Source organism: Clinocottus analis, unplaced genomic scaffold, assembly GCF_023055335.1.
Source record: "Clinocottus analis isolate CAN_PGR_092001 unplaced genomic scaffold, fCliAna1.0.p SCAF_5, whole genome shotgun sequence".
Lineage (NCBI taxonomy): Eukaryota > Metazoa > Chordata > Actinopteri > Perciformes > Cottidae > Clinocottus > Clinocottus analis.
The window spans coordinates 10,952,349-10,973,021 of record NW_027176207.1 but is presented as its reverse complement, the minus strand read 5'-3'; the positions used below and the strand labels follow the sequence as shown (position 1 = coordinate 10,973,021).

At 41.9% G+C, this 20,673-nt stretch overlaps 1 protein-coding gene across 4 annotated transcripts in view; it reads right to left on the bottom strand.

Annotated features, from left to right (window-relative positions):
* fryb (furry homolog b (Drosophila)) overlaps nucleotides 1-20,673 on the bottom strand; it is a 59,356-nt gene that overhangs the window by 4,317 nt on the left and 34,366 nt on the right. For 2 of the 4 annotated variants that reach the window (XM_068601338.1, XM_068601335.1), the window contains exons 20-65: nucleotides 20,359-20,523; nucleotides 19,975-20,061; nucleotides 19,590-19,849; nucleotides 19,248-19,437; nucleotides 18,517-18,641; nucleotides 17,723-17,780; nucleotides 17,348-17,439; nucleotides 17,097-17,269; nucleotides 16,722-16,882; nucleotides 16,507-16,617; nucleotides 16,243-16,397; nucleotides 16,021-16,120; nucleotides 15,642-15,813; nucleotides 15,115-15,365; nucleotides 14,870-15,016; nucleotides 14,521-14,689; nucleotides 14,302-14,392; nucleotides 14,055-14,128; nucleotides 12,519-12,669; nucleotides 11,388-11,491; nucleotides 10,280-10,371; nucleotides 10,053-10,146; nucleotides 9,653-9,872; nucleotides 9,324-9,445; nucleotides 8,875-9,062; nucleotides 8,692-8,786; nucleotides 8,373-8,571; nucleotides 8,043-8,264; nucleotides 7,490-7,688; nucleotides 7,279-7,376; nucleotides 6,964-7,134; nucleotides 6,572-6,712; nucleotides 6,263-6,448; nucleotides 5,985-6,149; nucleotides 5,363-5,437; nucleotides 4,951-5,121; nucleotides 4,133-4,327; nucleotides 3,865-4,002; nucleotides 3,551-3,765; nucleotides 2,552-2,756; nucleotides 2,232-2,381; nucleotides 1,984-2,082; nucleotides 1,787-1,870; nucleotides 1,455-1,472; nucleotides 1,146-1,256; nucleotides 235-470 (exon numbers count right to left, since the gene is read on the bottom strand). In XM_068601338.1, coding sequence (XP_068457439.1) covers nucleotides 235-470; nucleotides 1,146-1,256; nucleotides 1,455-1,472; nucleotides 1,787-1,870; nucleotides 1,984-2,082; nucleotides 2,232-2,381; nucleotides 2,552-2,756; nucleotides 3,551-3,765; nucleotides 3,865-4,002; nucleotides 4,133-4,327; nucleotides 4,951-5,121; nucleotides 5,363-5,437; nucleotides 5,985-6,149; nucleotides 6,263-6,448; nucleotides 6,572-6,712; nucleotides 6,964-7,134; nucleotides 7,279-7,376; nucleotides 7,490-7,688; nucleotides 8,043-8,264; nucleotides 8,373-8,571; nucleotides 8,692-8,786; nucleotides 8,875-9,062; nucleotides 9,324-9,445; nucleotides 9,653-9,872; nucleotides 10,053-10,146; nucleotides 10,280-10,371; nucleotides 11,388-11,491; nucleotides 12,519-12,669; nucleotides 14,055-14,128; nucleotides 14,302-14,392; nucleotides 14,521-14,689; nucleotides 14,870-15,016; nucleotides 15,115-15,365; nucleotides 15,642-15,813; nucleotides 16,021-16,120; nucleotides 16,243-16,397; nucleotides 16,507-16,617; nucleotides 16,722-16,882; nucleotides 17,097-17,269; nucleotides 17,348-17,439; nucleotides 17,723-17,780; nucleotides 18,517-18,641; nucleotides 19,248-19,437; nucleotides 19,590-19,849; nucleotides 19,975-20,061; nucleotides 20,359-20,523 — 6,725 coding nt within the window. Of the gene's footprint in view, nucleotides 1-234; nucleotides 471-1,145; nucleotides 1,257-1,454; nucleotides 1,473-1,786; nucleotides 1,871-1,983; nucleotides 2,083-2,231; nucleotides 2,382-2,551; nucleotides 2,757-3,550; nucleotides 3,766-3,864; nucleotides 4,003-4,132; nucleotides 4,695-4,950; nucleotides 5,122-5,362; nucleotides 5,438-5,984; nucleotides 6,150-6,262; nucleotides 6,449-6,571; nucleotides 6,713-6,963; nucleotides 7,135-7,278; nucleotides 7,377-7,489; nucleotides 7,689-8,042; nucleotides 8,265-8,372; nucleotides 8,572-8,691; nucleotides 8,787-8,874; nucleotides 9,063-9,323; nucleotides 9,446-9,652; nucleotides 9,873-10,052; nucleotides 10,147-10,279; nucleotides 10,372-11,387; nucleotides 11,492-12,518; nucleotides 12,670-14,054; nucleotides 14,129-14,301; nucleotides 14,393-14,520; nucleotides 14,690-14,869; nucleotides 15,017-15,114; nucleotides 15,366-15,641; nucleotides 15,814-16,020; nucleotides 16,121-16,242; nucleotides 16,398-16,506; nucleotides 16,618-16,721; nucleotides 16,883-17,096; nucleotides 17,270-17,347; nucleotides 17,440-17,722; nucleotides 17,781-18,516; nucleotides 18,642-19,247; nucleotides 19,438-19,589; nucleotides 19,850-19,974; nucleotides 20,062-20,358; nucleotides 20,524-20,673 lie in introns of those variants that run through there. The other 2 variants (XM_068601337.1, XM_068601339.1) reach the window with 2 other exon arrangements.

The following is a 20,673-nucleotide window of genomic DNA, read 5'->3' as shown; positions in this document are numbered from 1 at the left end:
CAACAATTAAACACATAATGTATCCAATATTTTCTTGTACTACAGAATATGTGCGATGAATTTTCCTGCAAATGCACTGCTATTACTGCAAACACTTTAAAAGTACTGGATTCAAGACAGTTTTTACTATATTTCTATTGGATGTTTCAGGATATTAAATACAAGCACAAACTACTGGTTGTGGATGTCATCTCGCAACTGTCATCAAAGAATTTTGAGAGAACTGCCACTTACCTGCACTCCTGGATGTAGCGTACAGCTTTGGTGAATTCATGGTTCTTAAGGCACTCCAGTATGGCCTGCACAGCTACCTCCGAGGTGGGGAAGCTGGGCACAACCATGGCCGCCACCAGGGTGGCGTGTGATCGAGTGTGAGCCAAGTGTTTGTGTTCCAGGTCGCTGGCTACCGCCGCCTCAGCCAGCTGCAAGCTGGTCTTTAGATCAGTGAGCTCTCGAGACATGTTCAGAAGCTAGGACGGAGGAAGGAAATAGATGGTGGTTGAGCGTGTCACAACAGGAATGTTTATACAATTTGATATGCTACTCAGTATTTCAGAGATAGCACTTTCGGAGATAGCAAAACAAGCTTTTTTTATCCTCTTTAAAAAAGCCAACACAGAGTGTGTAGTATACTGATCATGTCGCTAATGTGAAGTCGTGCAGCTGAATGCAGTTTCATAGCGTCATCTGATTTGGCGATAAGAGAAGCATTATGAGCGGCGTTAATGAAGCCGCACGGCTCCTACTTTGTTGGATCTTTTGGATGATTATTGTGTGTGTGATGTAGCAGTGGGTCTATCCGAGGTACATGTATGTTTACATTTGATGCGATCCCATCATGCGCATATTCATGTATACGCTATCAGACAGCAGGCCTACGGAGGAAATGCATGGCCCGCCACAGCCCTTTGAGCTTTTGTGTACGAGGGTTGGGGGAATACGGCCAGGATTCTGCTGTAAAGCTGGTGTTTTGTTTAGTATAATTCATTTTGATTATTTCTGTTTTAAGGAATAGTTCTATGGGGTTAACTGTGTTTTTCTTATATTTACAGCCTCGGCCTTGGTGGTTTTCTATTTTCTTTGTTGACACCCTGAACAGTGTATAGACTATAAATGATGTCTTTGAAAGCTTTGATTTGGCTCACCTCAGGCACAGAGCTGACAGCATGAACTTGACCAATGAGTGAGCAGTAGGACTGGAACAGTAGGAGAAGCTGGAAATGCAGCTTGTAGAGCCTCTGACAAAGCTCCAATTGCTAGAAGACATTAAAGAAGAAAGCGGGTCAGGTTGATTAGTAGCAGAGAGCATGCAAACATAATAGCGTCACAAATATACACCTGCATGCAAAGTAATACAAACACACAACACCATGACTAGCAGATTGTCTTGTGCAAAGTAAATTAAGCAGTTTATCAAGAGGTAGTGAAGTGAAGAAACTTGTAAGAGAACTTACTGCAAGAGACTCCATTTGCTAGACAGCGAGAGAGCATGTTAGGGCATCAGAGTGAGGTGAGAGGAAGACAAAGCATCAATCAAACACATGCACAGCGAAGTACAAACAATGACTATTCAGTTAGCGAACATGAATTAGTCAACAATGTATAAAACCCAGCAGCTTAATATTTCATTTAGTGCTTGGTGGCTGGGGAAAAAAGAGAAGAAACTAGATAACACACTGCAAACATGCAAAGAGAGCAGAAATCTTAGTGTGCAAAGAGAATTAGATTTACAGGTTACTCATATGTTGAGCTTGTCTGCCTGTAAAGTCTAAATAGTTGCTTGTACCTTCTCCTCTGAGTCTCCAGGCTGGCAGCTAACCACACTGTCACCGGGGCACCTGGGAAATGTGTCCTTGCAGTTCCTCAGCCACTGAAGTAAAAAAAAAAAAGAAAGATGGTGAATATTTTGTTAGTTCATCAAACATTTACATGAATATGTATATATTTTTTTTTTATTTCGACTTAAATAAGGTGTTTGGTTACCGATACAGCAGAGTCCTCTCTGGTGTTGTAGGTGTCCAGGTACTCCTGTAGCTCCAGCGCACTGAACTTCATTTTTTCAAGGAGACCATAGGACATGATCTGGAAAGACCAATAAATGAGTTCAGTGCATTAGACTTGCATGACAAATTCAACACAAATCCAATCTCCCGCTGTTTACAGACCACCATTTGCTGATCCAACCAACATGCTGTTGTCAAGGTCAGGTCAATTATGTCTGCAATACTCACCGTGTCAGCATCAATGTAAATTGTGGGACAATCTGAGCATGTGGTTAGCATCTGTGACGACCTGAGGAACTTTGATCCAATGCCCCTTAAGCCCTCTCCAAGGTAAGTGGCAACATCAGTGGTCAGGAGGCAGAATTTTCCCTGGATGTTCTGGGAAAGAAAGAAAGTTTGATGAATGGTTGTACAGCTGCACCTTAATGCATGTGAAGTCTACCCGATATAAGCGTTTGCTTGACGAGAAAAAAAGAGCATCATAGTTACTAACAGGGACAGAAATAGGAATTCATTATTGATTCCAACTATTCCTTCCTGTGATTTACCGTAAAGAGAGATGAGAAGACTTGGAAAGTGTGGACAGCACAGGATCCATCTGAGTCGGTCACAAGCTGGTTGATGTGACAACGCCAGGCATCCTCAGCATCGTCACACACTGTGGGTTGGAAGGCTGCCAAGATGGCGGAGAAAAATGGAGAGGGGGGAGGAGGAAAACCGAGGTCTTCCAAGTCATCTACATCATCACGTAAGCTGTCGCCATGGAAATGATGGGAAAGATATGGGGGTACAAAGAAAACAGGTTTTGATACCTTCCCCCCAAAAAGGTTTTCTATCAAAATCAAGTGCCCAGCTACCTCATTAAATAATAGGAGTTGGATAATGCAATTGCCTCTCTTCAAGTAGTATTAGGCTAAACATTATGAATGTTTTTCAAAGCTAGCGTAATGTACAGGTTACAGGGGGCATTGCAGGGCCCAGGATTAACAAAAATCATCTAATAGGAATTATTTAAGAGGAATAATTTAATAAAGAAAATACCTGAAATTTCAGGACAATAAATGCCAAACACAAACTGCGGCAACAAAGGAAAAAAAAAGTAAATATAAAGAATCTAGCAGGGATATAACATGTACAGCTTGTAGAGGTTGAGACATACTGTCAACCTGCATGCAACCTAATATTACCCACATATATCGCAGTGTCTTTATTTAGTGATTTAATTTCTTACACAAGGTTTAAAGTCTATTTTAATGACACTTTTTTTTATTATTTTAATCGTGAGGGGGGGTTGCAAATATGAAAAATAAAAATTGGACGTCTGAGAAAAGTATTTACATCACACTTCATTGTGAATGGCAGCATCTCATAAATGACCTATTCTGTCCCAATGCTATACGCACAAGCACTCTGTTGTGACAGATACAAATCAGTGCTTGGACTGCAGCTTTACCAAGGTTCAGTCCCAATGTCAGTTGATAAAAAGTTCCAGTGAAACAATATTCCATATTGTTTCCTGTTCTTTTACTCCTGTCTGTCACATTCACCTGGGCAGACAGTTGGGGTCTAGAAAGTCCAGCGGTGGTTGGCAGTAGTCTGCGTTGAGGCTGTGGTCCAGATTGTGCAGATGATCCAGAGGTTGCCCTGGCAACTCCAGGGTGAGACTCTCGCCGCAGTCTGAGCCGTGAGGGAGCTCATTGGCACTCAGCGACAGTTCATCATCCTGGGCCTGAGTGTCTTCATCCTCCCCACACACCCTCCCCTGAGGAGATGAACAAGTTAACTTTTTCAGGGGATAACAATGCATATGTAATAATACACAACTATATATATATATATATATATTTATCTTAGTCCTCACATGTAGGTCCCCGTGATAATCATGGAGTGCTCCCTGTCCCGGTGTGGAAGCATTCAGGGATTGTAGGTCGGCAGATGTGTCGTAAGATGTAGATAGAGAATCAGTGTGATTAGTTTCCTCCGATGGAGAAGGGTTCGTCTGAAACAGGAAGTCAAACAAGGGATATCTATTATTCTGATTGACTTATCCTGCCAAATCCGGACAATAAAGTCTTTCAGGTTTCAGTGGATGTTAATGTAGCATTGATCCGACAGTTAAAGGTACGCACAAGCTGAGAGTGAGAGAGGCTCTGGCTAGTTGAAGACTCCTCTTCCTCTGAGGACTCGTCTGAATCGTGGGGGTCCTCGTGACCCAGGCTGGGAGTGCTGCCTGAGTGCTGGCTCTCCTCCAACAGGTCACCCAGCTCTGTGCTGTCCAGTGAGCGCCGACGCACACCCCAATTAAAGTTATCGACAGTCTCTCCCTGGATAAACACACACACATACATTGGAAGACAAGGGTAGAGGCGATGGTAGCAATGAATTTTCCTGCTGTGCAAACATGAATAGTTGCTGTCTAAGAGCATCTGATAACAAGCAAAAGCTGCAAAATGCTATTTATGGCATGAAGATATGTTAGAAAGGCTGCAGTCAATATAGCTACAATATAATTTATCTCCATTATGACAAATGTCAATAAGGTTCGAAATGTAGTCTGCAACAAAGCTCAAAGAGAAAAATGAAGCACAGTTATCCTTAGTTTTTTCAGTGGGAAACAAAGAAGCCAGCAACACCACAGCGCTTATTAAAGCTAATGTAAGTGCTCAGTGTGAGAGACCTTACCTGGAGCTCCTAGGCAGCGAGGGGAACAGAGAGAGACACAGAGTTAGACATAGAGAGAGACAAGGAGGAGGGACAGAGAATATATATTTCAAATGTATTGTTGTTAAAGAAAGACAGATGGATAAAAGTAAACATGCATCAAAGGTAAAACGGAAGGAAAGAGAGACTATACTTTATTATCTACAGTTGAAATCAAGAGACATATGTTCATTACTAACAGGGACTCAAAGTGTGTCTGTAAAATACAGTAAAATATAAATCTCACCTCTCCGTCCTCCAGCTCCACATCCAAGAAGTCAAAGTCTCGGAAAACCCTGAACTGCTGCTCGCTGGCAGTGTCGTCGAGCGTGTCCTCTCTGGTTCCCCCCTCCTCTGATGATACACCACTCTCCCGTATCTCCATCATGTCCAAGTCACCACACGATGAGAAGATCACCTGACAAGAAGGGGAAAAAAAGGTATTTACATCTGGTGAAGTTTACTTCCTTGTAAATATACATGTAGATATTTTTCCAGATTATCCATTTTATATGGACGGAAGAATTAATAAGCTCACTAAGACTCAGAATTTCAAAATTTCCCTAAAACAAGATGGACATCTGCACTTTTGTAGATGTTTGTACTTCTAACAAGTCAACAGTACAGGTTGTGTAAACAAGACATGGGAGGCAGCTTACAGATGGATTCTTGGTGAGTCCAAATTCTTGTCCACAAAGAGACAAAACATTCACCAGCTTCTCTCTGGTTCTTTTCTGTATGAAAGAGAGAGAGAGACAGAAAAAATAAAATAAAAGACTATAAATCCAAGAGGGACTCAACATGAACTCTTCTCTTTCTTGGGTTGTTCTTGGTTAACTACCTCGGATGTTTAAATATCAATAAATCAGTTAATCCCAGTGTTTGAGCCCTAGAAATATAGCATTTACAGTACAGATATACAAAGTCTTACATGGTTTTTCTCGTAATATTAAACTAAGGCAAGCATATATAGAGAAAAAGGTACAAATAAGGTCGCCAAATATGTCATTGAATATACAGTAAAAAATAGTGGCAGTTCTATAGGACAAATTTGACTGTTAATTAGTGTTATTATTATATATATATATATATATATATATATATATATATATATATATATATATATATATATATATATATATATATTATATTATTATTATATATAATATATATTTAATAACATTGGCAAGCCACATGCAAACACGAACAGTTAAAGTTACGCAAAGAAATGTACATAATCCGTGACAACGGCAATTCCTTAATGCAAGTGTCTAATTCTACCTGAGAGGACTGCGGTCGCCTCCAGCTGACGGGCACCAGGATTGTGTTGGAGTTGGATCCAGAGGAGGTGGAGGAAGTACTCCGCGTTACAGCCATGGCTCTAGCCTTCCCCTCTCTACCCCCAGAACCCTGAAGCTCGTCGAACCGACGCCCAATCACTGGAGTCTGTAAAGAAAACAGTGGACAGGGCCCTTATTAAAATGCTTGAGTGTTTTGAATCTCATAAACATATGACACGCAGTCGTCTTTTTTCTCCGACAATTTTGTAGTTCCCCCACCTCAGAGATGTCAAAGGTGAAGTCCAGCGTTTTTCCTGGCAGAGCCTTGGCTGAACCGTCCCACACCCGGCTGACCTCCAGGTTGGAGAGGTCACCCTGCGAGTGTCCGTACACCGGATGAACAAGGCTGGCAGAGCGTGAGACCACCAGCTTCAAGATGTTTAAGGCATCCTTCCAGTGCACTGTCTGTGGAATCACACACACAGTATAGAGTATCAAGAGACAGCAGTGCACACATTATATCACAATAAAACACAGACAAGTAGTGGAAAATGGGAATGGTTAACACTCAGTACTATAAGGAGTTACCTGAACAAACTTCTCAATGGTCTTGGTGACATCACCGTTGAACTGTTTTACATGTACAGCAGTCAGGTCCATGTGGCTGAGCAGGCAGTAGATGATCTGGAGGAGGGACTGTTGCATGCTGGGAAGGCCCTTTTCCAGCAGCTGAGAGATAAAGAGAGGCGTTTACTGAGTGACAAAGCATGCAACCACTACATTCATTTTGCTTAGTAGTAAAGACAAAAGGTGCACCTCACTAAAGAAAATGATCAACTGGTGACACCAACAACTTTTACCAAAACAATACACAAAATGTTATATTAACGAAAGTATAATACTTGTAGTGTATCCTTGCAGCCACATTGGGAGAAATCTAACCATATCAAGGTATGCAATGTATATTTATTAGCACTTGCCTCAGCCATATAGGTGACCATGTTAAGTGTGATTTCCGAGAAAGCTTCATGAAGGTAGCGGCAAACCACACTGACCCAGGAGAAAGGGTCCCGTGTGTAAGAACGTGTCTTATAGAGAGTCATCACATGTGCCAAATGGGACAGCTTTGTGTTCTTCTCCATTAAACACACCTGAAAAGAGGAAAGGGAGAGCTTGTACTTTTCTTGTGCATGTTTATTTCTCAGGCCATTTTTCAGACAAACTTTTGCTAACACTTTCGTGTAGCCTCATTTAAGCTAAAGGAAACTGAAGTGAAGCAAATAGTTTCATCATACCTGTGCGATCCTCTCAGCACTTTCCTTACAAAACTGAGTTGGATGGCCAAAGTGCAGCACCAGGTGAGGCAACAGACACAGCACATTTAGAGGGAAACCTACACAGAGAGAGGAGGTTGAACTTCCAACACCACCCATTATACATGACAACTATAGACATATTTGTTTAAAAATGTAAGTAATACAGGATGAAGATCACCGTTGTACATACCTATAGACTGAGAGCTGTCAACAACAGGTACGCGGGAGACCGGCGTGAGCTGACAGAAGAGCTGTAAAGTGAGGTCAGAGGTGGCCTGGGAGGTAAAACCTTTCAACAAAAGTTGCTGAATCCCAGAGAACCCGCTCCACCTCAGCTGAGCCTGCAGCTTCTCGAGGCGTTCACGGTTTTCGGCTCTGTCTAAGGGCACCTGGGGAAAGAGTTTTTTTGTTTTAACTGTGTTATTTAGTTTCCTCCTGCAGTGTATTCTACAACCTGATGTGTTTGTATTGTTTCACAGCAAGTTGCTTTTACTTCTGCACAGAACTGATCGCTGTGAAACACTTTATATTCAAGAGAAAGGAAGCTTTACTTTGAATGTATAATTAAAAGGGCAATTTTGTAGCGTTACAAGTAAGAGTATGAGATTCTTAGGGTGGCCGAAGCAGCACAGCCTTCAGACATTGCTTGCACTCTGCTGCTTCTAGTCTGATCCCTGTCCAAACTTATGCTACTACAATTACATCTATTACGCATTAAGATTTGTAAATTTCATCTCATCTACCTTTGACAGCAACTTGTGAACGAGGCGTAGTGACATCTGGTATTCAAACTCAAAGTCTGACTCCATGAGGGCCACTGCCACCCAGAAGACTGTGGCCAGTATTGTTGAAGGATGGGAAACATGGGCAGGATCTGATAGAACGCTGGGATCGATGCGATTGGTTGATGATGTGCATGACCCGGGGGTTCTTCCTGTCCGCGCGAGGCCATGGCTGTTGCAGGCCTGTCGATTGAAAATTAAATATCACACTGAATTAGTGAGATGCACCGTGTTCAACTAGTCAGCTTTTACATTAAGGTATCACACTAAACAACAATCTTCCGGTCTTGCCTGTATGCGATCCAGAGTTGCACTGCGGGGAGGATCACTCAACTGGTATCCACACTCACCAAACTTCTTGGGGACCGAGTAGGAGCGCTGGTGTCGTTGTGACGACAGACCGACAAATCCCGGGCCGGGGAAGTTCAACTGACCTGTGCTCTTTCTGTTCATAAGTTTGTCGCTCATCACAAAGTCTGGTGAGGATGTCCTGTGAATCAAAAACATTTAAAATGTATATACCTGAATATGGTTACATAATGTAAAGTATGGTATTTTCACAACATGAGGGCTGGCTGAACTTTAATTTTTTCTTCTAAAAGAGGCCTACCTGGTTAGAGCTGCCATAAGGTCACTGTTTTTCAGACACTCTGCTAGATTCACCACCACTGACTCTAAAGTCAACAGCACCTCCATCACATAGCCCTGAAACACACCAGCATGCGTTCTCATTTACAGAGTAAAGAGGGTGTTTCGTGTTTCTTATATACTGTTATTAACCAGACAATCTCACCTGCACCTCGTCTCCATGTTCTCCCACCACCTCAACGAGGCGGGAGATCAGGTCAGAGACAGCGTGGTTGTTAATTGGCTGTTTAAGGGCTCTGAAGATTTGAAAAGAGCGGCCAGCATAGTGACGCGAGGAGCTGCATAGAGCCGTCTGTAAAGCCACATCGCTCAGCTGATGCTCCAGGTGGAAGTCTATAGAAACCGATGGGTACAAAGACAAAAAAAGACACATACATGCAGGTTTGTCTGTAGATAAGCGTTACTGTTGTGAATATTAGTAGACTATTTGCTCCCGGACTTTATCATTTATTTTGTGCCAGTGAAATTTTGCATTAAGTATAGTGAATTTCCTTATGGCCGAACACTGAAAAGGGATTTAAACAAATCATCTGGAAGTGGAAATAGGTAGGAAAGACATTTGACATTGTGGTCAGTTTATGAGCAGCTTCTCACCTGACTTTGACTCCTTAAAGACAGAAACGACGTGGCGCAGGAAGTTGGAGAGCTGCTCCGTGCTCTTGGAGTTGGGGTTCTTTGGTGTGATGTCCTCATGCACCCACAGCGGCCCGTACGCTCTGAGCAACAACAACACAGTACTCCAGGCACTGTATACCCACCACCAGTAGCACCACATACATGTTACGCAAGCTCTTAAGTGTGTGCGTAGTGCACATAGAGCGCACAACAGTGAGACACAGATGCACTTTGCTAACAAACCTGCTTGAACCTTTTGGATGCCAAACTTCTAGAATTGCACAGAACGCAATTGTAGATGTGCCTACCTGGTGGAGAGGAACTCGATGAGTTTGTTTGTCTTCTCATCAGTTTCATTGGGCATATCCTCAAGGTCCTCCAGGTCATCAGGTGTCACAAGGGGCAAATTTCCAACACTGCCTGCAGTGCTGCCGCCACCAAGACTGGCAGAGGACGAGTGGGAGGTGGAGCTGAGGCCGGAGTCCGCCACTGGAGAAGCCTGCCACTCTCGCAGGAAGTCAGGTGCATCTAAGTGAACATGACAATAGAGTATACTATTAATATATTTCCCTGCAGCGTTATCATATTGTTAAAAACTGCACTGTTTCAGAACCTTTCTAGGTTTTAATCAAACAATATATTCTATACACCAGTAAATGTCACAGGATTAATACATGTGTGTTTGCATGTAGAGTATTTCTAACTTACGCGACTGCTGGTACTCTGTGTGGTAGCTGGACTTAATCGTGAGGGTCTTGTTGTCACTTATCTCTCTCGTCAGCATCAGAACTGAGGCTATTACCTGGAAACACAAAAAGGAAGATTCAATCATTTCAATTCATTTTTGACCAACTAACTTTCCACTGCTACTTCATGCAATGCTAATTCAGGCTAAAATAGCATTACAATAACAAATATGAGGATCCCACTCTGACCTGGAAGTTGTTGTTGCAGGAGAGAGCAATAAGGAGGTGGAGAAGGAGACGTTTACTGTGTTCATAGACCTCTGGCCTGTAGTGGTCCAGACCTGCCAATGAAATACAGACTCAGTAAGACAACCACATGATTAAGATTACTATACAATACTATAACAGATGCATGCAAAGAAACAGAAAAACACACAAAATAATGTGTATTAATGATGTGTATTAATGTAATAATGTGTTTAATATTCATCAGCTTGTATACATGCTGATATTTATCTGCATATCTGTCTCACAGTATGTGTAGATTAAAATTCTTAGGAATAATTATTCATAAAAATACAAATTCTAAGAGACTTGAAATATTGTTGTTACTGTGCCCAGATATGTTGGTGTACAGTTTATTAAAAGCCCTTGTATGAAGACTTGTTGTGTGTCGTTGGTTGCAATGACAACATTCCTACAAATTCACTGCCGGTATTAATATGATTTCTTTGACAACATCATGGACACAGTCGTACAGATTGGATGATAACTTGAGAGTAAGTATGCTAAATATCCATAATAATACATTTCAGCACAGCTGACAGGGTAGGTATGTGTCCAAATGTCTGAAGGAGAAATGCAGTCCCAGGGGAATGTGTCCGTGTCTTTATTGACTCAAGAGAACGGTCTGTTCTGAAATGCACATCTGTGACGAATGCAGATAAAACCTCACACTGTCACGTGATGATCCTATTGGACGTCATAGAAAATGCCTACATACCTCAAAGGTTATTTGTGTGTGTCTTTGTTTGTGTGTAAACAACCTTTTTGGCATGTCAGTATATTCTGATTTTCAATCTTCTATTTAAAGTTCCTTTAAGTCCACCTCATGTTCCCTCATTTAGGGGAAGAGTGAGCCCGGCTGGAGAACTTCATACAGTTGACCAGCCAGCTAATCTTGTTTTACACACAGAATACAGAACTTGCATGACATTGAAGTGGTTTTCTTTTACCTTCCTCTTTTTTTGTTCTCAATGAATCATCTAATGACTGACTGGGCTTGTACCACGAGTAGGATATATCATATCCGAGTTATGCGTATGTGTGTGTGTGTGTGTGTGTAGCGTACACCTACCCAAGAAGAGGGCATGTAGTAGCAGGGGCAGGTGTAAAGCCCAGTCTTCTCTCACGCTGTGGTCCACCACCATTTCTGTCATAAAGATCACTGCAATGTTACACCTGAAAACCAACATACGAGAGAAGAAGAATGTGATTATTGAGGCTCAGGTTCAAGCACGTGTGACATCAGTCCACACGACTTAAGTGTCCTGAAGATTTAGCCGTGAAAACATTTATTCTATGTTATTCAAAATAAAGAGTAAATGAGTAATGATTTTGTCCTTCAATCAAATTAACACTGCAACGAATTATTATATTTTCATAATCAATTAATCTTTTTGGTCTATAATGTCTTTGACAATAGAAAAACTGTGGAAGTGTTTTTACATTGGTTGTCGAGTCTGAACCAGGAATCTTTCTTTGAAATGTATTTAATTTATTTTTGAAATAAATTTGTTGATCAATCAATCAAGAATATCATCGACAAATTATTTCAGCTTTCAGTCAAGTCAAAGAAAAAAGCTCAAGACTATGTTCAAGAGAAAACTATTTTTTCTCCCTCTGAAAAGCACATTCCTTGACTTACTGATACAGATCCTCTTCATACCTGAAGTTCATTTGACAACTGAGACACTGCAAAACAATTGTTTTGGCAGGTGTATCTCACTATATCACTCAGTGAGTCTTATTATAGTAACTGCTTTTGTGTGTATATTGCTGTTGTGGCTTCTCTCTAACAATAATTAACATGACAAACTACACTCACAGAAACTGTATTTGCCTGAAAAAAAAACCTGCGTCATTAATGTAATACATATAGGCTGGAACTCATCTTTAGTAATGACTTTTGAGGTGTCGAGAGAGATGGAGAAGATAGACGAGTAAAAAGCCTTCTAATATTCATTCTCGACATAGCAGAGCCAGAGCAGGCTGGTTGGCTTTCATTCTGTGCCGAGTTTATCAGACCATCTGAGAGAGTAGTTGTCACAAGTCTGTGAGAGAATGCCTTTCTTTGTTGAGTCTGCTGATACGCTGCTGAAAGCAACATTGCTGGTTCAACTCTAAATCTGTTTTCTGCGTGCGATCTTTGTGGTTGTTTCATAGTGGATAGCCTGTTCAGTGTGCGTCTATGTTTGTTTGTGTTTACCTATGCAGTGGTCCTCTGGGTGTGATGGTCTCTGGGAGGTAGTCAACCAAGGGAGCCCAGCAGCCTCCATTAATGGGCATGGGTAACGGCTGAGGATGGTTGGTTTCCAGAACACCCAGTAGCCAACCAGCATATGGTGGGAGTGGGTCGGCTACAGAAACAATATTTAGTTTAGTGGAACATGTATATTATATACACAAGCCTCTTTCTCTCTCGTAACTTTCATGATACACATTAACAATGCGCTGACCATAGACCCTCAATCACAAAAAAGTTATGTCACGTGAATATCATAGCTGTGACGAACAGGTAATGTGACGGGTCACTTTTACGAACCGCGCAAAAACAGTTCATTCAAAACGTGTAAAATTCCAAAACGAGCAAACTTTACAGTGCATATATTTTAACAATAAAGTGGTTCTTGAGCATGTTTGCAGCTGTTGACACTTCTAGTTTAAGTTACTACCCTACACTAATACAACAGTTTATTTTATGACATAAACATACTTCGTTTTTTGAATGTATTTATGAATGATGTATGATGTTTTGTACTTAGCCTAAATGTTGAAATATGCTTATTTGCTTTCTTGTCAAGAGTTAATGAGAAGATTGATACCAATACTGAACATACAATAAGTATGAAACTACAGGTGGGTAATGAAGATAATCTCATCAACACCTCCAAAGCTCACTAATTAACATGTTACATCTCATTTTTTGAATCCATATAAAACCAAAAACAACAATCTGCCATTTTACGGCAGTTGCTTGGCAGCTGGCAGACACTGCAGGAAGATACGCCCCCCGGTCAAGAAATATTTCAACACACAATCTCAGGGACATGGTTTCATTTTCAGCAGGAAATCCAAACGTATCTAAAAAAGTTGAACATTTAGAAAAAATAAAAAACATACGTACTGAGGAATATATATTTTCTCGTTAAGTGCTTGACAACATAAAAGGGCACCTAATTGTCATGGTTAAGTGTGAAATAACTATCTCATTAAACACTGGCTTGATGAAAGACGTGAAACGTCCAGCTTTTGAAAAATGGACCCACCCTCGTACTTGGCTGGTTACAGCTCTGCTTGGTCACATGAGTACTACCAGCAGCAGAGTCATGTCATGCCTGGAAGCCTCCCAACACAGACGCTTGCTAAAGATAGACTGGGCACCGTTGTTGAGGTTAAATCTGTGTATCTGTGTCAAAGGGTTCAGTGGTGGGCCTTGGCTTGTGTATAAACAACATGTTTTATATATAACTACTACATAAATGGCAAACATTGAGTGAATAAGACACAAACATTTTGTCTTGGCCTCACAACAATACCTCTTTTATTCAGTCTGTATGGAGGAAATCAGTGTCAATTAGAAAGAAATTGGTAAACATTATGCACTGACAGGAAGAATCTAAGTCCTGAAGCTCTTTCCAAATAACAGCTGCGAGTCCCCTTCGGCTATGTGCGTGTGTGAGTACACATTATTAAAATAAAGCAAGATTGTACATTCATTCTCATAAGAACCAATAGAACTTACTCTTTTCATCCTCGTAGGAGCCCCCAGAGCTGTTGCTGTAGCGAGACTCCAGTCTGTTGTGAGCCCTGGCCATGCTGAGGCAATGTATGACATTAAGAGTTAAAAATAAAGAATTTGCAAAAAAGGCCTTATTTTTATGACTGACAAGTTGAACTGCATAACTGCACTCATAGGATGCTTACATGTTCGGCAACATTTTATCTACACAAAACTATTGAGAGACTGTTGTAAATGTATTAATATTTACCGCTCTTCACTTTCTCTGACCAGCTTATTCTCATCCGTGTCCGTCAGGTTCTCCTGACCGGCCACCACCGTGTTACTGCTGGACGTTGTGCCTGACGAGAACACATTTCAGAGTTATTCTTCAGAAATACAGTCAATCATCCGTCACAGATGTCGAGTTCAGACAGAAAGTCATGGTGGAGATGAAAATAGAGAGTATGACAGGAACACCTCCTCTTACCTGTCTGTGAGGTGGAGGCTTTGTTGCTGGCAGCAAAGCGATAGAATGGAGGGTTGTCACAGTGCAGCACCACCGGGTTGACTGGGTCAGTCTGCTGCAGCTCAAACAGGAGCTCCTCCATCGTCTGGATGGTGTTGTTGCGACACAGGTAGATAACCACCTTCTTTATCTAAAAAATATACAAACATACAGTATTAATTGTTGTAACCCAGTAGCAGTAATTTGTGGTTTGTGTTTATATTTTACATTGTTTTATTAATAATGAACTTTGAAATCTGTTTTAACAGGGGGCCCTCTAGTTTAAGTCCATACGGGGTTTCACGTGTCCGTGTGTACAGACTACACTTACAAAAGACAACAGTGTCGTATCACTGCTGACTCCACACAGGCTGATGAGGAACTGCAGGGTGATCCGCAGGTTGTTGCTCCACCTCTCGTTGGACACCAGAGCGTTCCAGGCATTCTCAATCTCTGGGCCAGGAACCTCGTCTCCGTACTGATAAAGTGAAGAGAAAAATGTCCAGTTGGCAGGCAATAGCTTTTACTGGAAAAGGCGGAGTAATTTCAGCAACAAGTACACATATAGCTTCGTACCTTAGCAGTCATGAACATGAGGTTATTAAGCACCAACGATGTCGCCTGTAAGGAGCCCCAGCCGTTGCCTCTTAAACTAGGGGACATGCCCTGCCCCTGACCACGTGGTTCTTCCTCTGGTGTGCAGGGACTTGAGGCTGGAGGGAGGAGCCCCGTGTCCACTAGCTCAATGTTACTGAGCCAGGGTAGCAGGTAGGATAACATTATCTGTCTGCCGTTGGTGTGGGTGGTTGAGAAACGCTGGCTCACTTCTGGACGGGCCAAAAAATATCAGAGGAATAAATGTTAGAAGTGCCTTCGGGAAGCTGAGCTTTCGTTAAATGTATCGAATAACAACAAAGAGACATTGGGAGCAAACGTAAGAGCTCTCGCAGATAATATACTAGCCTTGTTTTTTATGTATGGGTTCAAAGGTATTGTGCGGTTTCGGAGGCATTCCTCCCTGCTTCAGGACTCAATGGGTACACTACATGCAAACATTTGGCATATCGCACTGTAATGAACACATTCACCCTGAAAACATGTACCTGAGAAAAGAGGCAGAGTGAGCTCTGGGTACATGCTGGCCAGCTGGATGGAGAGTTGAGACAGGTTGACACTGTACAGCGGAGGCAGAGGACCGTGTGTTCCATACAGAATATTACCAGGCTTCTGCTCCACCATTCGCTTCGAGTACGCACATAGCTTAGACTCGAGCACCTGCAGACATATTATTTATCTTTTAAACTTATAATGCATCGCAGATTTTGACTTTATGCTTGTGTTTTCCTTTCCCTCCTCTTTGCATGAAATGGAAAAATATACACAAGACCTGTGTTTATGCACCCTGTGTGTGTGTGTGTGTGTGTGTGTGTGTGTGTGTGTGTGTGTGTGTGTGTGTGTGTGTGTGTGTGTGTGTGTGTGTACCTGCATCAGCTGCATTGAGATCTCATATATTTCCCTGCTGGTATCTGAGGCCTTGAACAACACCAGATTGAGCAAGGTCACAAGATCACATGGGTAATTCCTGGCAAAGTAAGGAGGAATAGTCATTAGTTGCTGATTACTATCTCAATAGATGTAGACTATCTACCCTCCTACATAGGGGTGTAACAGGCAATAAATGTGGCAAAAGGCGTAAATCCTCACCTGTTGCCGCAAACAGTGGCAATAGCCTTGAAGCAACCAGATGCTAGCTGGTAAGACCCAGTGAAGCAGCGGTCCACGGCCCAGTTGAACAGATTGATTTGGTCTGGGTTTAGTTCTAAGAGCAGTATGACCACCTCACACCCCAGACGGTGAACCTACACCAAACACAAGTTATTATGTAGAGGTAAATAATCCACATGTATAGGAAATTACACAAGGGGAGCAACAACACATAGAAAGCTCCTGTGCAACTAGTTGACCTACCCGTATGTCATGGCAGGCCAAGATGTTGTCAAGCCATTTGTAGAGATAGCCGTCAGTAGAGAGACCCACATTGTCAAACACTGGACCGCAACACAGAACTGCTGACATGGCCTACGACACAAAAGTTCAATTGAGGTAACGCTGAAGTTTCTGCCTGAAAATAACAGAATGATGCCTGTAGTGTACCAGGGTTTGGGACATTTGGGTATCGTTACCTTGAGAGCACAGTACTGGTAGCGAGTGATCTGGTGGTTGCGGTCACTATAGCGATCGAGGGGCGTGAACATGACACTGAAGGGTCCAGCCCATTGGCTGAAGAGGATGAAGAGATGGTGTCTCAGAGACTGTTGAGGGAAGAGAAAGCGTCTGTGGTGGACTGCGCAGATGTGAGGGTGAGAGAAAGAGAGAGACATGGACGGTCAAAATAGAAGACAAATAAAAAAGCTAATAGATTACAAATGTAAATTTAAGTCTGACTGGAATTGAGTTTGTCAAAATACAGCGGAAGCCAATGCTACAACATCTACTACTACTAAAAAAACAATGTTTTGTAACATATAATATCATAAAAAAGTAATACAGTGATTTACCAGGAACACACTGGATGAGATTAGCCACCATCCCACTGAAATGGGCTCTGATATCTTTAAGTACGTCCATTTCCTTCTCATTCTCAGCCTCTAGAAGCATCCGGGTTAGATCTACATACTCAAGGAACAAGGCACCCAAGGCCAGTGAATCCCGCTCTAGTGCTCCATTAGTGCTGTAGGGAAAGAGAAGATCATTATATACGTGCATCAGCAGGCAAGAAATTACACTCTAGATTAAATTTGTGATCTACCTGTCACTGATGACTCCTGCATTAGCCAGCAGTTCAAAAATCCTCAGTAGCTGCAGCCTCAGAAGATCCCTCCTCTCTCTGCGCCTCTTGTTCTGAAAGCAAGACGAGTTTTCCATTCACTGCTAAATATATGTTGGTAGATGTGTATTTGCATTTTCATGAATAATAAATTATTGACCTCTGGAAAACCTAAGATATATAAGCATAAACTATGTACAAGTACACACATAAAAGACTCCTTCTGAACTTGTATTAACTGTTGTTTATAACATTACATTTCATCAGGAGGAGGTTTTCACAATTTTCTGACTGGAATCAATAAAGTGAATCTGATCCTCTCTCAGTGTTGAGTGTGTTTCTCTCTCGGTATGTTACCTCCGGCCTACGTTCCAGGGCTTCCTTCATCAGGGGATGCAGTTCTTCAACCAGCTCCCTATGAACAGCATGAAAGAGGGAACAAGTCAATTGATTGCTTCTTTGCTGAGATGAGAGTGATGAAATCATTCTTCCTTGTAGATAAAGGACGGCCTGATTTAAGGAAACAGAATGGCTTGTAACAGATATCTATCTTGTGCAACCCAAATGTCACATGTCCTAAAAAACACTAGTCCTCATGTCATGTTAGACAAATTCGTCTGAAGAGACCTTAATCCCTTTGACAACAATGAACGCCCTTTTGGAAAACATTTTAAACTTTTTAAAAATAGAGGATCTATTTATAAATGAAATACCTTCCAACACAATGGAACCTTTGTCCTTTGGAAATATTTTATATATCTCTGTCCCTAGAAAGATCAGTGACATACTTTTCACATATTTTTTTTTTTTGTCAAAGGGGTATGCAGCTCAGTTATGAAGAAAATGTAAGGACAAATTGGACTCAGTAATAAAAGTAATAGAAGGCAGAATGAAAAGACTCGGATATGAAAAAGTTTAAATCTAGCACATCATCCATCTGTAGATTTCGGTCTCATGGCATTCCTTCCATTTAGGCTTTGTGTGTTTATTGTTACTCACAGTTTATGTTTGTTGAACATTTGAGCATTAACTCAAGATGTCAAAGACAATTTCTTTAACATCTTAGAAGGTAAAACAATATCCAGCATTATTGAGATACAATCTTTGTGTGTATTGTCGGTGCACATTTCTGAATGCTCCTGTTCCAGTACCTGAAGACCAGAGCGTTTGTGCATCCGAACCCCAGCACCAGAGACTCTGTGATCTCCAAACTCTCTGCTCTCATGAGCGGGACGAGCTGTTTCAAAAGCCAGGCTATTGAGGGAGTGCCTATCACCTGAGCAATATGAAAGAAATACACAAACATTAATCAGGCAACATTAACAACCTAAAACATGCTCTTACTCCCAGTTTGTCAAATACAGGCACTTGGTCAGTGGCTCAAAGCTTCAAACTAAGATACTTTAGGGACCTCTAGCGACAGTGTGTGTCAGTTTCCAATCGTTAAATGTACAGTGTCTTTTAAAAATGAACTTCCGTCTTCCCAATAACTTAGGTTTTGGCAACAAAACCATTTAGTTTTGTTGGCATCAACTTTACTTAAAAAAACGACTCACATGGCTAGCAACTTACAATTCACGTGACTAGCAAATGGCGTGAGTCATGTGACGCACGGGATACGAACAGCAGTCTCCTGAACGAAAGTCCTGTGTTTGTTGTTGGTTTTTTTCCGGTATATATTACTACAATTAAAATGTATTTTGATTTTGGTTGGCTAGTTGGACAAAACAAGACATTTTTACACTGTTTTCTGACATTTTAGAAAAGAATTGGCAGAATGATCTACATACAACAAAACTTTTTCCTAACGGAGAAATTCCAAGGCTTTTCAGGAGATGAAAATATTTGAACAATTCAAACAATTTCCAACACACACACCCACCTTGTTGTCGTAGGTGACGCTGCCGTCGGGCGTGGTGGCTGTGATCTCTGGTGTGGAGGCTCTGAGGTGACCGGGGGACATAATGCTGGGCTTAGCCACACCTAGACACAGGATCAGGTAGTTACGCCACAGAGAGATGTAGTTGTCACTGGAGCCTGCCGTGCTGGTCTTCTTTGCATTCACTGGACTGCTGCAGAAAGACAAAAGGATAATAGCCAAGTGGTCAGATTAATCTTAATCTCCAACACATTTGTTGAATGAGATAATTGATCATTCTATGGTCACTATGTTGTTAAAATAACAGGCAAATTCCTAAAAAGTGTAGTATTATAATGTGTGTACTTGGGGTCAATCAGTGGCAGTAGCAGCTGCAGCCGCGTGAAAGCGTAGGGCCAGGCGTATCCCAGGGCGATGGGGCAGTGTTTGGGCAGGTGCTCCTGCCGCAAGAAGATGTGCAGACAGAGCACCCACGGATCCTTCACACACTGTGCAAAGATCCAGACATGGCTGGGGCTCTTCACGTCGTAAGAGCTGCTCACGAGTCGAGCCGTCCACTCCACCAGCCACTGGAGGTCAACATGGTGGCTGAGAGGCAAGGTAGACTGAGAAAGGGGAGGGGAGGCATTTAGGAACAATACACAGCTGCTGAGGAAGTAACTTGGAGGATTGTGATATGAACAACGTATCTGATGTACAACCAATACATGCTCCACATAAACACACTTACCGTGTCAGAGACAGCCACATGAACAAAGCTGTCCATTACAGCTGGGCTCAGCTGGTCCATGACCTCTATCATGGGTTTGTCATCATCCTGAAGGGAGAATTATAGAATCAGCTATTTTTATAACAGCGTCATACAAATGTGAAATAATACACGTGCAGCATATGCTGCATACTGTATCTAATTACAGCTACGTCCCTCCTTTCATCATTTCTCCCTCGTTGGTACAAATTTGCCACCAGCTGTGTTATACATGTTAGTAATATTTGTCTTTGGACTGTACATTTCTTACTTTAAATCCATACAGAAACCTTAAATGTCAGAGAAGCTTGTGAATTGTTCTCCATTATGTTTTAGTCGGTGAAGATGTGAGCGTCCTGTACTCACGTCAGCATGTCCCAGAGCTGTGAAGAGGCAGCGTATTTCTCTTAACACACCAACAGCCAGCTTCCTCGTGCTGATCTGACACGAGCAAAGGAGCAGTAGGGCCAGACCCTCGACTGCATGGAGCACTGAGCAGTGAGGGCTTCGCTCTGGCAGTCTTGGGCTGGACTGCAGGAGAAGGAAGACAAAGAAGGAGAGTAAGTAAATAGTACAAATATTCCAGTAAGCCATCTTGTTTGACCAGTTATTAAACCCACAGTAATGGCAATAGACACTTTACTTAAAAAACCCTAACGTGTAATCAGATTACCGCTATCA